Below are 15,413 nucleotides of genomic sequence, written 5' to 3' on the forward strand. Positions count from 1 at the left end.
TAAAACATGCATTCAATAACATTTCTCCTTCCAAACTTAGAAAAAGAACATTAAACAGCAGCTTAACAACAAGCAACGAACATGTATAAGCAATTAAACAAATGTTGTAAATAGTAACATTGATTTGAGATTCTTTTTAATGTCAAGATATAAACTAAAGGGGTGAGGAAAATCTAGCGAGGATATGGCTCGGTAATTGAAGCTTCACTGAGCGAATCTTGATCTTTTCTATTGGTGGATTCGTTTGATCTTGTTGTCCCTGAATTAATCTCCCGTAACTGCATGTCTTCAAAGATTCCAGACATAGCATTCCCATAAAACGCAGGTGCCATAGGTACTTGCAGACTCAAAGAAGGGCTATTCAACATGGATACAACGGAAGCCATGGTGGGTCTCGCAGCTACATTATCTTGAACGCACAGTAACCCAATATGGATGCATCTCATTATTTCACTTTCCGAACCATCGTTTAATGTCTGATCTACAATATCTGTAGCTCTTCCTTCCCTCCAACTTCGCCATGCCTGCATGCATCAATTTTTACACCTACTTTAGCTTCTTTAATTTCATACTTCCAACGCCGAAGAACATAAAAGGAAACAAAATTCTCACTTACAATATGGCGTAGATCGCCCGTTTCCTCTCCATGTTGAATGCTACTGATTTTCTGGCCACTTACAATCTCAAGAACAAGTACACCAAAACTAAAAACATCTGACTTCTCTGAAAACTGTCCATGCAATGCATACTCAGGTGCCATATATCCACTGTATCATATTGGAGTATGAACAAACTTAGTTAAACAAAACCATTTACAATCATCTTCGAATATTTCGCAGTTTTCAATTGCTAAACCTAAACATTAGTAAGCAAAGTTTGAGTACTTACAATGTCCCAACAACTCTCTGTGTATCTTCATGAGTCTGATCCACAACAAATAACCTTGCCAAGCCAAAATCTGCTATCTTAGGGTTCATCCCTTCGTCTAAGAGAATGTTACCTGCTTTGAGATCACGATGGATAATGCGCAGTCGAGAATCTTGATGGAGGTAGAGAATACCTCGAGCAGTACCTGCAATGATTTTGAAGCGCGTATACCAATCTAATTGTGCTCTCTTGGTTTTATCTGCATATACACAAACAAGGCATACATGAATCTTAGGACTACGTAATTAAGCTAAGTGTCAAGCCATGCTGAAATAGCAGAGGTATGGTCCAATTAAGCAGACATTCAAACTAAACCTACCAAATATGAAGTAATCAAGGCTTTTATTTGGAACAAATTCGTAGACAAGTAGCTTTTCTCTTCCTTCCATACAGAAACCAAGTAGTCTAACTAAATTTCGGTGCTGAAGTTTGGCCAATAAAAGAACCTCATTCTTGAATTCTGTATTTCCTTGTCTAGAATTAGCTGACAACCTTTTGACGCCAATCTCTTGTCCATCGGGAAGCGTACCCTGAAAACATATATGGAATGGTAAGTTCTCTGCAAGTAGTGTTATGTATACCATAGTTTGAACAAGTTATGGTCAACAATTATCTTACTCTGTAAACAGCCCCAAATCCACCCTGTCCGAGTTTATTAGAATCAGAAAAGTCATCTGTAGCCTCTCGTATGATACTAAATCTGATTTGCAATGACTCAGAAGCGTCAATTCCATCATCATCATCATCATATAGTTCTTCTTCTTCTTGTTTAGCTTCACACAGGGAACGGTTTTGAAATAGTAAGTTTTTCATATGAGATGCTAGAGCAATATTAAAATAAGTTTTCTCCCATGTGAACTTACAAATGCGGTCTAAAATTAAACTAATGTTACTTGATATGATTTTTAATGGTTACTACTTCCTCTGTGGTTGACTATTACTTGCAGCAATTGAGTAAGCATGTTTAGAATTAGTTATTGATTTTTTTTTTTTTGCAAACTGGGCTCTTTGTCTCACCATTTAATGGAAGGAATTACTATTTAACAAACATTACGTATCTATAAAAAAATATTTAGATAAAAGTTATGATGTTAGGTTGAGTTGTACTCTACTTAAATCGTTGCAATAATACAGCACCATTAAGTAGAAAACATGTCACGTAAACCAGTACTTCCACTTACTTTCAAACTTCTTCCACGACTTCCTCGCTATTAAACGAATGTAGATAAAAATAACCACCGCGGAAACAATTACAATAGCTGGCACTGCTGTTGCTATGGCGATGATAACTGTGTTGCTTTTTCCTGCACAAATCAGAATCCTCAGTGGGACATTGCACAGATTAAGACCATTAAATATCAACAAGTCCAATAACTAATTATTAAGGTCATCTAAACACGGTTTGCTAAAACTTATTACTTTGTAGATCCTAATTCCTAAAGAAAAACTAAACTTTAAATTATTTGGTATTCAGGTGTGAGTTTGATTAGACTAGAAATAAGTTCGAACAACATTATATAAAAAAGAAGACAAAATATGTTTTCTTAAAAAGTTTGGGTTTCATGTTGTTTTGGTTTTCTTATATAGAATGATATTGGCGTCCAATTTTCCTAAAGTTTTTTTCAATCCTAAATATTGTGAAAACTGGAAACATTTACCGTTTCTTATACACATGATTGGTTTCCTCCAATAAAGAAGGACCTGATAAGTAAAATATAAAAATAAGGATGATAAAGCGAGCGCGCCATGCGAGGATTGCCGGCCTGCTAGTAAAAATTGTGTGCGGTGTCATTTTATTGATCCATTTTAGGTTGTCTTCTATAATTCACAGTCCGCATAAACTTAAAAACAGAATGGGGTGGACTGTCCGTAAAAAAGATTTTGTGTGTTAACTTACCAATAACAAAACAAGTTTGAAAAAAAAAAAAAAAATTCTTTTCTCATTCATATTTATCTATTTTTATGTTTATTGTAGTGGTATTTATGTTTAATATTTTTAAATTAACTATTTTATATTTTTGAAATGAATAGAAGAATATTGATATTTGATTTTTATCTTAATTAAATTATTAATGTTTGACAATGTTTAAAATGAAAAAAAATATTGATGTTTGATAATAATAAATATAAGTTTAATTTTACAATTTTACAAGAGAAAAAATAAAAAATATTTTTATTGAATTTTAAAACCTTATGTAGGATGGAACAAAGAAATTCATCCTAAGTAAAAATACATTCTTAACAAACAAATTCATTAATATTTTAACTATTTTAATTTTAATTTAAAATATTATAATATTATTATAAAGGGTTGTAGAATAGTGTGTTTTTAGTGTTTGCAGTGTTAACAAAACTTTTTCAATAATACAGAAGAAAAATATAGATTGATAATCTTGTTATAATATGCAACCATTTTTTTTATCTAAAATTTTAACTTTATAGTATGAAATGACAAATTTTTTTTTTTATATTAATTAGATATTGTATACTCACTTTTGTTGGGTCCTGTTATTTTGGATTCTTACATCATAATTGACACGGTGAGGGCCAAACAGTTTCAAGGATAGAACTTGTTGAAAAACAGTAAATAACATATCTTTAATACCCAATTATAAAAATCTAATAACATTTTTAATTAAAAAATAAATTAAATATAATTGAAATAATAATTTATTGGTATGTGAAATGGATGTGTTTTACTCTATGGTGTCAGCACCCTTATATAAAAGCTTTCTTTGTTGAGTGCCATTTTGGGTGATAAATATATACATGTTGTTTGAACAACTCTATCAACATATACATATTGGGTTATGGTATGTTGCACTGAAAATGATTTTTTGACACCATTACTTCGCTTCACATTCCACTAAATATTATTTTTTTAATTTTTTAATTTTTTTAATTTTTAAAATTTATTTTAATATTTTGTATTTTGCCTATATTTTTGTTAAGGACAATTTTTTTTTTTTTATAAATATTAATATTTTGTTGTAAATATAGAGTGAAGTAAGGTATCAAAATATTATAATCTATGTTTCACCCTACACCCATAATAAATATTAATATTTATAATAATTTTTTTTTATAAAAAAATAACTCCTTAATAAAAATACTAATAAATATAAAATGTTTCAAAATTAAAAAGATTATAAATTTTTATAAATAATTAAAATATTAATATTTATTGAGGTGTAGAGTGAAGTATAAAGTCAAATAAACATTTTTTATATTAAAACCAGCCCCGAAAACCACATTTAACCAAACTGCTACGCTAAAGGTGGAAGAATAAAATATTTAAATTGTGTAATAAAGTAAAAACTTTACATGAAGAAATTTAGTTCAGCAGGAGCAACTGAATTAATTAAGATAGTCTAAGCATAATTTGACAAGTGCGTACCTTCTGAGGAAGTGTTAGAGGGTGTATATGCTGCAGCCCCATAAAACTGAAGGGAAGTTTCATATCTCAGATTGCAACTGGGTCGAACAACTCTAGCTCCTATTTTACTATCACAACAATTTCCGAATTCTTCCATGGACTGAATCAAGCAGTTATTGCAATCTTGTTCAGACAAATCAGGCGTGCACTGCGCAAGCCCGAAAATGGTTTTGTCATCTGGTCCGGTTGCCTTTGCTGTAGCATATTTACTTTGAGAGTCTCCTGATGCAGCTCTGCTTCTCATCCCATCAAGCAAATCCCTTAGCACTTTATTGAACTCCTCCGCTTGCGTTGCATGATCTGAATTCCACACAAAATACGCAGGTTTTCCAGTTTCCATAAGGCCGAATATTGAGCGGTTTGAGTAGCGCAACATGCACTTCTCATCCTCGTACCAACCAATTACTTCCTTTCTGTTTGGACAAAGTTCAGTGAGATTGGCCCTGGAATCGTTAAGGCATCTGCGACATTCATCTGGCTTGATGTCTCCTCTACACAGCCCAATGGCGTACACTTTATCGGTGTTTTCACCGTTTGTGAAATTGTAGAAACCGTAATCGATTTCTGTATTGGAAATGAGAGTGGACAAAAGGGTGTTGAGGTTGGTGTGGTAGGTGCTGTTGGTGGTGTAGTTTCCTTGATCGTTGGTATCATCACAGAAGTAGTGGAAGTTTTGTGTATTGTTAACTGCACTAACTTGAGATATAAAAAATGTTATCGGAAGACACCAGAGAAAGAAAAGCAGCCTTGGCAAAAGCAGAGGCATGTTGATTGTTTTGTGATGTGAGGAATAAGAAGTAAGGAAAAAATGGGATAACAGGAGTCTCTTTTAGATAGAATAAGCTTAGTGATTAGCTCAATCGAACTTTCATAGTTGCTTCAACTATCATTGACGTTTTCAATTTCACTTTCCCTTCCATTTAGTCAGATGCAACACTTTCCATGAAATTTCAACAATTGATTAATTAGAAGAGTGTACGTTTGAGCTACATTAATTATTTTTTTTCATTTATATCCTTATTTTTGTACTTAAATTACATAAATGCATTATAATGTAAAAAATAAGAATAATTTTTTTTTTCTTATAAACAATGTATTAATTTAAAATAAAATATATTAGTTTTCTTAGGTCTCCTAAAAATATCATTAAAACTACACTTCAAAAAACAGAGGGAGTAAGTCGTAACAACGAAATTATACAAACATCTTAAGCCATCAACAATATTATACCCATTAAATATTAATTTGATTTTACACTCTTTAATTTTAGAAAATTACACTTATTTTCCTGATCTTAAATAAAATTGTTTCATAAACGGTGAGTTTCACGTATTTAAATAAAATTGTTTTATAAGAATAATATTCATATATACAACTAAAAAATTATAGAAAAACCATAAAAATGTAATTAAAAAATAATTTATTGAAATAATTTTAAATATAAAATATAAAATAGTTATTTAACAGCGTAATTCTACTAAAAATGAGTAATAAAAAAATTTATGATGAAAAAAACTAAAAGTGTCTCTAATTTGAAGTGAGTTGTGAGAAAGAATGGGTCTGTGTTCATTATTCTGCCATATGAAAAGTGTAGTATTTCCCTGCACTCGTCAAGAACTATGGCCTGGTCCACCTTCGTTTCTGTGATGTTTCTTCCTCGGATCGATAGGGAGTTACGTGGACTCATATCCATTACAAGTTTTGATAATTTTATATTTTTATGAACCTATTTTTTGTTAAATTATTATGAGAAAGAAAACAATAAACACATTTTTTTTGCCTTAATAGATAAACTAAGATGAAGAAATTATTTTAAATATAAACTCCAAGTAAGTATGCAAGTAGGTATGTCCAGTCCAGATAAAAAAAAAATTGATGTGAATAATAATTTTAATAAAATTGTATTTATTTATTAAAGATATTTATAGTGTCTTAAAATGAATATTGTTATTTGGTGTTGGTGGGTGAAGGAAAATGACATGTGTCTTAAAGTGTCTTAAATATGAAAGAAAGAAAGATGAAAAGTCAGCCGTTTGAACAGATGGAAAACGAGGAAAAACAAAGGAAAAAGATAAATTTTATCCACAAAATCTACCAGAAAACCAGAGCATCTGTGTTATTTAGGTTCCTTTAATTAATTTCTCTAATATTTCACTTTATATATTTCAAAGTTATTTTAAAAATACTTTAATTGCTTGTTCAGTTATTTTAATTTTAAAATTATAAAAAATTACACGGTCTATTTTAATAAATATTAATAAAAAAATCCAAACACTATTTTAGGTGTCCCGTTTTAATTCAGTTCATCATTCATTCACTCACTAAAGAGGGATTGAAAGTTTGGGTCCATCTCGTCATAGGAGTTACCGTATTAATTCTTTTAATTGTATAAATTTATTATTTTTATTTAAAAATTATATATGTTAAAAGTATACTTTATTTATAAATATTTTTAAGTCTTTAATTAATTAATCAATATATCTAATTAATAATTAAATAAATATATTGAAAATGATTTTATTATAATTAATAATTAAAATTTAATTTATAAATATTAATTATTTAATTTTTAGTATCTTTCAAATATTAAATAAATTATTAAAATTTTAAATTATTTTTATTTTTAATTAAAAAATAATAGACAGAAGATGTTATTACATGTTGATGAATTAAAGGTATAAAACTCATCCCCTTAAATTAGTGGCGGATTGACACAACGACCTACTTCATAACGTGTCTGAATTTTTATTTTTTTTATAACTAATATATATATATATATTATTAAAGTAATCTTATTGTTAAAATTAATTCTTTAAAATTAAACTTTCTAAACCTTCATATATTAATTATATGTATTTAAATATGGGGATTTATTTATTTTTAATTTATGTGGATTCCCACTATTTGTTACTTTATTTTATTTTTCTACTAGATTATGAATTAAAAATTTTACTTTTTAATTTTTTTATTAAATTAAAGTTAAAGATGAATTTTTATTAACAATTTATATGAGTTATTTTTACTATTGATGCTCCAAATTATAAAAAAAAAATCTGCCCAAAGTCAATAAGAAAGTCGCTTGAAGAAAAAGTAAAAGTAATAGTTTATAACAACTTTATAATTGATTTAATATTATTAAAATAAAATAAAAAAACAGATAGAAGTGTTTTTTTATTAATATAATCAATTAAGAATAGTTATAAAACGGAACATTCATAATTAATTATGATGTATTTTTTATTATAACAATAATAAATAATTGACAAATATCATATTATTAAAAATAATTTTTTATATTTATTTTTTATAATTTAATAATATATTGTATTCATTTATTGATCACAATTTTTTTCTTTTTCCTTTCTTTTATTTATTTTCTCCATAAAATCATCATAAAAGAATATGGATAGAAACATAAAGGAAGGTGCTTGAATGAAAGACAAGGGTTGTGCCACAAAGATTTGGAGATTTTTCAGTGAACATAGAAGCAAAGCATGTAAACTTAAGCTTCATATTAACACACTTTGTAGGTAGGCTTAACCAGGGACATAACAATCCAAACATTGATAAGCGTGTAACTTAAGCTTCAAATTATCACTATTGTATCAAATTCTTACGAGGATATGTCTCAGTAATTAAAGCCTCATCCACTGAATATTGACTTGTTTGTGGATTCACTCGATCCTTTTCCCTTGAATTATGCTCCGATGCAACATGTTTGGAAAGCTTCTTGTTCTACTGTCCACAACAAATGCAGGTTGATAGTGGGGAAAATAGAGGATATGTTATGTTTCATACACAATCTTCCCATTCAATTGTATTTCTAAATATTCACTACTATATGATGAATTTCTCTCTCAACGTCATTAATGTCATTGAACTAGTCACATATGAGAATAAGAATTTCATCTTATCTTCTCTCTTATTAAGTCCTTCTATTTTTTCACAATATATAGATATTAAAAAACAGTTTAAAAAAATTGTGGATTAGTTGGTTTCTGTATTTTCATTAAGATATGAGTCATCTTTAACAATACAAGAAAATTAAAAATTAATTTTAAAGAAAAAAATATTGTTACTATAATAATTAAATTAATAATTTTTTTAGTATCTAAAATGATTTTTAATTTAATTATTATAACAACTAATTTAGTCACTACAACATTAAAAGAGAACTAGACAACAAAATATTTTGAAAACATTATTTATTAGAGATTACTATATATTCATGGTTAATATTTTTTAAATCAATCAATTTACCATAGTTGATTGCTATATTGTTAAAAGAAATAATTTTCGTTTCTTTTTATTTCCTTTTTCTTTTCCTGGTCATCGTTCATCGTTCACACGTTTACGAAATATAAAAGGATAAAGGTGCTGGAATGTGGGGAAGTGGTTGACGTGAAAATAGAAAAGTTGAAATTAAACGCAGGCATTGATTAAGTGGGTCCAATTCCGTGACCTACACTGCAGAGTTTTAGTTGTCTTGTTTTTTTGTGGTGTAAAGTAAATTAAATAAAAGAATAGACTCTAAAATTAGTCAAATAATGCATTGACTTGTTAAAAGGTCTTAGTCTTCCATTCCTTACTTCACATCTACCTATGAAAAACTGTGGTCCTCTTTCATAGTGTAGTGGACTACTGCTCCTCTCATATTTTTCATCATCCCTCAGTTATTTATTTGAAAACTTATTTCAAAATTGTAAATTTAAATTAATTCTTTTTTACTTGTAAATCTAAAGTAATTTATTTTAAATTAGTAATTTTATCATTTATGTATTAGTAAATTTTTAACATCATTACAATCTCACATAAATTTGAACATTTATAAAAAAAGGTTCCTAAGATGGTAGAGGGAAGTGTTTAGTTTAATTTAATTTTACAAATTCTGTAATTAATATTTATTATTCAATAACATTTCTCCTTCCAAACTTAAAAAAAATAAAAATTTAAACAGCAGCTTATACAACACGAACATGCATAGGGAATCAAACAGATGTTGTAATTAGTAACATTGGTTTGAGATTCTTTATAATCTCAAGATATAAACTAAAGGGGTGATGAAAATCTAGCGAGGATATGGATCGGTAATTGAAGCCTCATTGAGCGAATCTTGATCATTTCTATTGGTGGATTCGATTGATCTTGTTGTCCCTGAATTAATCTCCCATAACTTCATGTCCTCAAAGATTCCAGACATAGCATCCCCATAAAATGCAGGTGCCAAAGGTACTTGCAGACTGAAAGAATGGCTATTCAACATGGGTACAACGGAAGCCATGGTGGGTCTCGCAGCTACACTGTCTTGAACGCACAGTAACCCAATATGCATGCATCTCATTATTTCACTTTCCGAACCATTGTTTAATGTCGGATCTACAATATCTGTAGCTCTTCCTTCCCTCCAACTTCGCCATGCCTGCATGCATCAATTTTTACACCTACTTAAGCTTCTTTAATTTCACACTTCCAACGCCGAAGAACATAAAAGGAAACAAAATTCTCACTTACAATATGGCGTAGATCGCCCGATTCCTCTCCATGTTGAATGCTACTGATTTTCTTGCCACTTACAATCTCAAGAACAAGTACACCAAAACTAAAAACATCTGACTTCTCTGAGAAGTGTCCATGCAATGCATACTCAGGTGCCATATATCCACTGCATCATAGTGGAGTATGAACAAACTTAGTTAAACAAAACCATTTCACAATCATCTTCGAATATTCCGCAGTTTTCAATTGCTAAACCTAAACATTAACAAGCCAAGTTTGAGTACTTACTATGTCCCAACAACTCTCTGTGTATCTTCATGAGTCTGGTCCACAACAAATAACCTTGCCAAGCCAAAATCGGCTATCTTAGGGTTCATGTCTTCGTCTAAGAGAATGTTACCTGCTTTGAGATCACGATGGATAATGCGCAATCGAGAATCTTGATGGAGGTAGAGAATACCTCGAGCAGTACCTGCAATGATTTTGAAGCGCGTATACCAATCTAATTGTGCTCTCTTGGTTTCATCTGCATATACACAAACAAGACATACATGAATCTTATGACTATGATTAAGCTAAGTGTCAAGCCATAACTGAAATAGCAGGGTATGGTCCAATTAACCAGACAAACATTCAAATTAAACCTACCAAATATGAAGTAATCAAGGCTTTTATTTGGAACAAATTCATAGACCAGTAGCTTTTCTCTTCCTTCCATACAGAAATGAAGTAGTCTAACTAAATTTCGGTGCTGAAGTTTGGCCAATAGAAGAACCTCATTCTTGAATTCTGTATCTCCTTGTCCAGAATTAGCTGACAACCTTTTGACGGCAATCTCTTGTCCATTGGGAAGCGTACCCTGAAAACATATATGGAATGGTAAGTTCTCTGCAAGTACTGTTATGTATACCATAGTTTGAACAAGTTATGCTCAACAATTATCTTACTCTGTAAACAGCCCCAAATCCACCCTGTCCGAGTTTATTAGAATCAGAAAAGTCATCTGTAGCCTCTCGTATGATACTAAATCTGATTTGCAATGACTCAGAAGCGTCAATTCCATCATCATCATCATCATCATATAGTTCTTCTTGTTTAGCTTCACACAGGGAACGGTTTTGAAATAGTAAGTTTTTCATATGAGATGCTAGAGCAATTGAGTAAAGCATGTTTTGAATTAGTTATTGAATTTATTTATTTTTGCAAACTGGGCTCTTTGTCTCACCATTTAATGGAAGGAATTACTCTTTAACAAACATTACGTGTCTATAAAAAAATATTTAGATCAAAGTTATGATCTTAGGTTGAGTTGTACTCTACTCAAATAGTTGCAATAATACAACACCATTAAATAGAAAACATGTCACGGTAAACCAGTACTTCCACTTACTTTCAAACTTCTTCCCCGACTTCCTCGCTTTTAAACGAATGTAGATAAAAATAAGCACCGCGGAAACAATTACAACAACTGGCACTGCTGTTGCTATGGCGATGATAATTGTGTTACTCTTTCCTGCACAAATCAGAATCCTCAGTGGGACATTGCACAGATTAAGACCATTAAATATCAACAAGTCCAATAACTAATTATTAAAGCCATCTAAACACGGTTTGCTAAAACTTATTACTTTATAGATCCTAATTCCTAAAGAAAAACTAAACTTTAAATTATTTGGTATTCAGGTGCGAGTTTGATCAGACTAGAAATAAGTTCGAACAACATTATATAAAAAAGAAGACGAAATATGTTTTCTTAAAAGTTTGGGTTTACAATGTTGTTTTGGTTTTTTTATATGGAATGATTCATTGACGTCCAATTTTCCTATTCTTTTTTTCAAACCCTACATAAGTATTGTGAAAACTGGGAACATTTATTGTTTCTTATACACATGATTGGTTTCCACCAATACAGAAAGACCTGATACCTTAACACTACATACAGTAAAATTAGTAATGACAAAGTGGGTGGACCATAAGGGTTTACCCGCAGCCCGCTAACAAAAATTGTGACATCGTTTCATTTTTTTCAACCTATTGATCTGTTTTATCTCGTCTTGCATAATTCAAAGTCCGCACGGGTCAACAACGGGACGGGTGGACTGATCCGTAAAAACAAAGTTTGTTTGTTGACTTAACAATAAGAAAGCAAGTTGAACTGAAAAAAAAAAAACTTTTTTATTTATATTGGGATAAGTATGTTTATTGCAGTAGTATTTATGTTTAATGTTTTTAAATTAATTATTTTTAATATTTTTGAAATGGAAGAATATTAATATTTGATTTTTATCTTAATTGAATTATTGATATTTAAGAATGTTTGAAATGAAAAATAATATTAATGTTTGATAATTTTTCAAGAGAAAAAATAAAAAATATTTTCATTGAATTTTTAAAATCTTATGCAGGTGGACAGAGAAATTCATCCCTAAGTAGAAATACATTCTTAACTGTATTTTAGAATAGTGTATTTTTACTGTTTGCACAAAACTTTTTCAATACAGAATGATCAAACTTTTTGTAGGTCCTTTTATTTTGGATTCTTACATCGTAATTGACACGGTGACGGCCCCTTAAACAGTTTCAAGGATAGAACTTATTGAGAAACAGTAAATAACATATTTTTAATACCCAATTATAATAATCTAATAATATTTTTAATTAAAAAATAAAATAAATATAATTGAAATAATAATTTATTGATATGTGAAATGGATGTGTTTTACTCTATGGTGTCACCAAGAACAATGATATATGGACAACTTGCTCCACTATACAATTCTTCTTTTATGATATAAAAAAGGGTATTTTTGTCATTTCATACAAAAATTGAAATTTTAGGTAAAGAAAGAGAGTTATATATGGAGTAAGGTTGTCATTTTCCTATTTAAAAGCTTTCTTTGTTGAGTGCCATTTTGGGTGATGTATATTTGAACAACTCTGTCAACATATAGATATAAATATTAAAGGTGGAAGAATAAAATATTTAAATTGTGTAACACAAGTAAAAACTTTACATGAAGAAATTTAGTTCAGCAGGAGCAACTGAATTAATTAAGATAGTCTAAGCATAATTTGACAAGTGCGTACCTTCTGAGGAAGTGTTAGAAGGTGGCGAAAGTGATGGCGAGGGTGTATATGCTGGTGCCCCATAGAATGGAAAGGAAGTTTCATATCTCAGATTGCAACTGGGTCGAACAACTCTAGCTCCTATTTTACTATCACAACAATTTCCGAATTCTTCCATGGACTGAATCAAGCAGTTATTGCAATCTTGTTCAGACAAATCAGGCGTACACTGTGCAAGCCCGAAAATGGTTTTGTCATCTGGTCCGGTTGCATTTGCTGTAGCATATTTACTCTGAGAGTCTCCTGATGCAGCTCTGCTTCTCATCCCATCAAGCAAATCCCTTAGCACTTTATTGAACTCCTCCGCTTGCGTTGCATTACCTAAATTCCACGCAAAATACGCAGGTTTTCCAGTTTCCATAAGGCCGAATATTGAGCGGTCTGAGTAGCGCAACATGCACCTCTCATCCTCGTACCAACCAATAACTTCCTTTCGGTTTGGACAAAGTTCAGTGAGATTGGCCCTGGAACCGTTAAGGCATCTGCGACATTCATTTGGCTTGATGTCTCCTCTACACAGCCCAATGGCGTACACTTTATCAGTGCTTTCACCGTTTGTGAAATTGTAGAAACCGTAATCGATTTCTGTATTGGAAATGAGAGTGGACAAAAGGGTGTTGAGGTTGGTGTGGTAGGTGCTGTTGGTGGTGTAGTTTCCTTGATCGTTGGTATCATCACAGAAGTAGTGGAAGTTTTGTGTATTGTTAACTGCACTAACTTGAGATATAAAAAATGTTATCGGAAGACACCAGAGAAAGAAAAGCAGCCTTGGCAAAAGCAGAGGCATGTTGATTGTTTTGTGATGTGAGGAATAAGAAGTAAGGAAAAAATGGGATAACAGGAGCCTCTTTTAGATAGAATAAGCTTAGTGATTAGCTCAATCAAACTTTTATAGTGGCTACCTTGTTCATGTATCATTTCACAAATGCAACACTTTCCATGAAATTTCAACAAAAATATCATTAAAACTCCACTTAAAAAAACAGAGGGAGTAAATCGTAACAAAGAAATTCTACAAACATCTTATATCATCAACAATATTACACCCATATTAATTTTATTTTACACTTTTTAATTTTAGAAAATTACACTTATTTTTCCGAATTTTATTTAAATGTAACAAAAGAGATGAGTGTCATTTTCTTAATTAAAATTGTTTCATAAAAGGTGAGTTTCACGTATTTAAATAAAATTGTTTTATAAGAATAATATTTATATATACAACTAAAATATTATACAAAAATCATAAAAATGTAATTAAAAAATAATTTATTGAAATCATTTTAAATATCAAATATAAAGTATTATTTATTTAACAGCGTAATTCTATTAAAAATGAGTAATCTCCTTTCTCAGAAAGCCTTTCTGTTTAAAAAATTTATAATGAAAAATACTAGTGTTTCTAATGTGCACTGAGTTGTCAGAAAGAATGGGTCTGTGTTCATATTATTCTGCCATGTGAAAAGTGTAGCATTTCCCTGGACTCATCGTGAACTATGGGATGGTCCAACTTTGTTTCTGTGATGTTTCTTCCTTGGATCGATAGGGAGTTATGTGTGGTGGATGACTCAATTCCATTAAAAGTTTTGATAATTTTATATTTTTATGAACCTATTTTATTGTTAAATTATTATGAGAAAAAAACAACAACAAAAAATTGCCTTAATAAATATCAGGATGAACTAAGATGAAGAGATCATTTTAAATATAAACTCCAAGTAAGTATGCAAGTAGGTATGTCCAGATAAAATTTTTTGATGAGAATAATAATTTTAATAAAATTGTATTTATTTATTAAAGATGTTTATAGTGTCTTAATATGAATATGGTCAGTGTTGTGTGGGTGGGTGAAGAAAAAGTATGCAAAGAATGAGTGACAATGAAGAAAGCAAGATGAAAAGTCAGCCGATTGAACAGATAGAAAAGGAAGGAAACAAAGGGAACGCGCAAGAGAAAACATCAATTTTATCCACGAAATCTACAAGAAAACCAGAGCATCTGTGTTATTTAGGTTCCTTTAATCAATTTCTCTAACATTTCACTTTATATTTCAAAGTTATTTCAAAAATGCTTTATAATTGCTTCTTTAATTATTTTAATTTTAAAATTATAAAAAATTACGCTGTCTAATTTAATAATATTAATAACAAATCCAAACACTATTTTAGGTGTCCCGTTTTAATTCAGTTCATCATTCATTCACGGCAATTGCTCCCTCCACCCAACACTTTTGAATCCCAACACAATTTAAAAAATTCCAAAAATATTCTTTATTGAAATGAAAATTCAGAATTGGAATTAAAAATAATACATTTTAAAAAAAATTATCAGAAAGACATTATTGTATTCCGAAAAAAATATTATTTTCATTTTTCCGACGGTAATTGGGTGCAGTAATATTAGTACAGGAAGCAATTCCTTCACTAAA

At 30.1% G+C, this 15,413-nt stretch overlaps 2 protein-coding genes across 2 annotated transcripts; both read right to left on the minus strand.

Moving 5' to 3' along the window:
* Nucleotides 1–62: 62 nt before the first annotated feature.
* On the minus strand, nt 63–5,253 carry LOC137827768 (cysteine-rich receptor-like protein kinase 29). The gene is made up of 7 exons (XM_068634076.1): nt 4,325–5,253; nt 2,109–2,231; nt 1,546–1,685; nt 1,247–1,457; nt 889–1,126; nt 617–767; nt 63–524 (listed from the first exon to the last, which is right to left on the minus strand). The coding sequence occupies exons 1-7, from the start codon at nt 5,127–5,129 to the stop codon at nt 174–176; spliced, it is 2,019 nt and encodes a 672-aa protein (XP_068490177.1). The 5' UTR covers nt 5,130–5,253; the 3' UTR covers nt 63–173.
* Nucleotides 5,254–9,225: 3,972 nt separating this feature from the next.
* Nucleotides 9,226–13,875, minus strand: LOC137827765 (cysteine-rich receptor-like protein kinase 29). The gene is made up of 7 exons (XM_068634071.1): nt 12,947–13,875; nt 11,250–11,372; nt 10,807–10,958; nt 10,508–10,718; nt 10,148–10,385; nt 9,875–10,025; nt 9,226–9,782 (listed from the first exon to the last, which is right to left on the minus strand). The coding sequence occupies exons 1-7, from the start codon at nt 13,770–13,772 to the stop codon at nt 9,432–9,434; spliced, it is 2,052 nt and encodes a 683-aa protein (XP_068490172.1). The 5' UTR covers nt 13,773–13,875; the 3' UTR covers nt 9,226–9,431.
* Between the last annotated feature and the right edge of the window lie 1,538 nt (nt 13,876–15,413).

This window comes from Phaseolus vulgaris, chromosome 7 (genome assembly GCF_000499845.2).
Source record: "Phaseolus vulgaris cultivar G19833 chromosome 7, P. vulgaris v2.0, whole genome shotgun sequence".
Lineage (NCBI taxonomy): Eukaryota > Viridiplantae > Streptophyta > Magnoliopsida > Fabales > Fabaceae > Phaseolus > Phaseolus vulgaris.

Excerpts from the sequence above, each read along its gene's own strand:
- LOC137827768 (XM_068634076.1), bottom strand. The coding sequence starts at position 5,129 with ATGCCTCTGCTTTTGCCAAGGCTGCTTTTCTTTCTCTGGTGTCTTCCG. Across the intron at positions 1,458-1,545 it reads GATTTGGGGCTGTTTACAGA|GGTACGCTTCCCGATGGACA; the intron begins GTAAGATAATTG and ends ATATGTTTTCAG. Across the intron at positions 1,127-1,246 it reads CCTTGATTACTTCATATTTG|ATAAAACCAAGAGAGCACAA; the intron begins GTAGGTTTAGTT and ends GTGTATATGCAG.
- LOC137827765 (XM_068634071.1), bottom strand. The coding sequence starts at position 13,772 with ATGCCTCTGCTTTTGCCAAGGCTGCTTTTCTTTCTCTGGTGTCTTCCG. Across the intron at positions 10,719-10,806 it reads GATTTGGGGCTGTTTACAGA|GGTACGCTTCCCAATGGACA; the intron begins GTAAGATAATTG and ends ATATGTTTTCAG. Across the intron at positions 10,386-10,507 it reads CCTTGATTACTTCATATTTG|ATGAAACCAAGAGAGCACAA; the intron begins GTAGGTTTAATT and ends GTGTATATGCAG.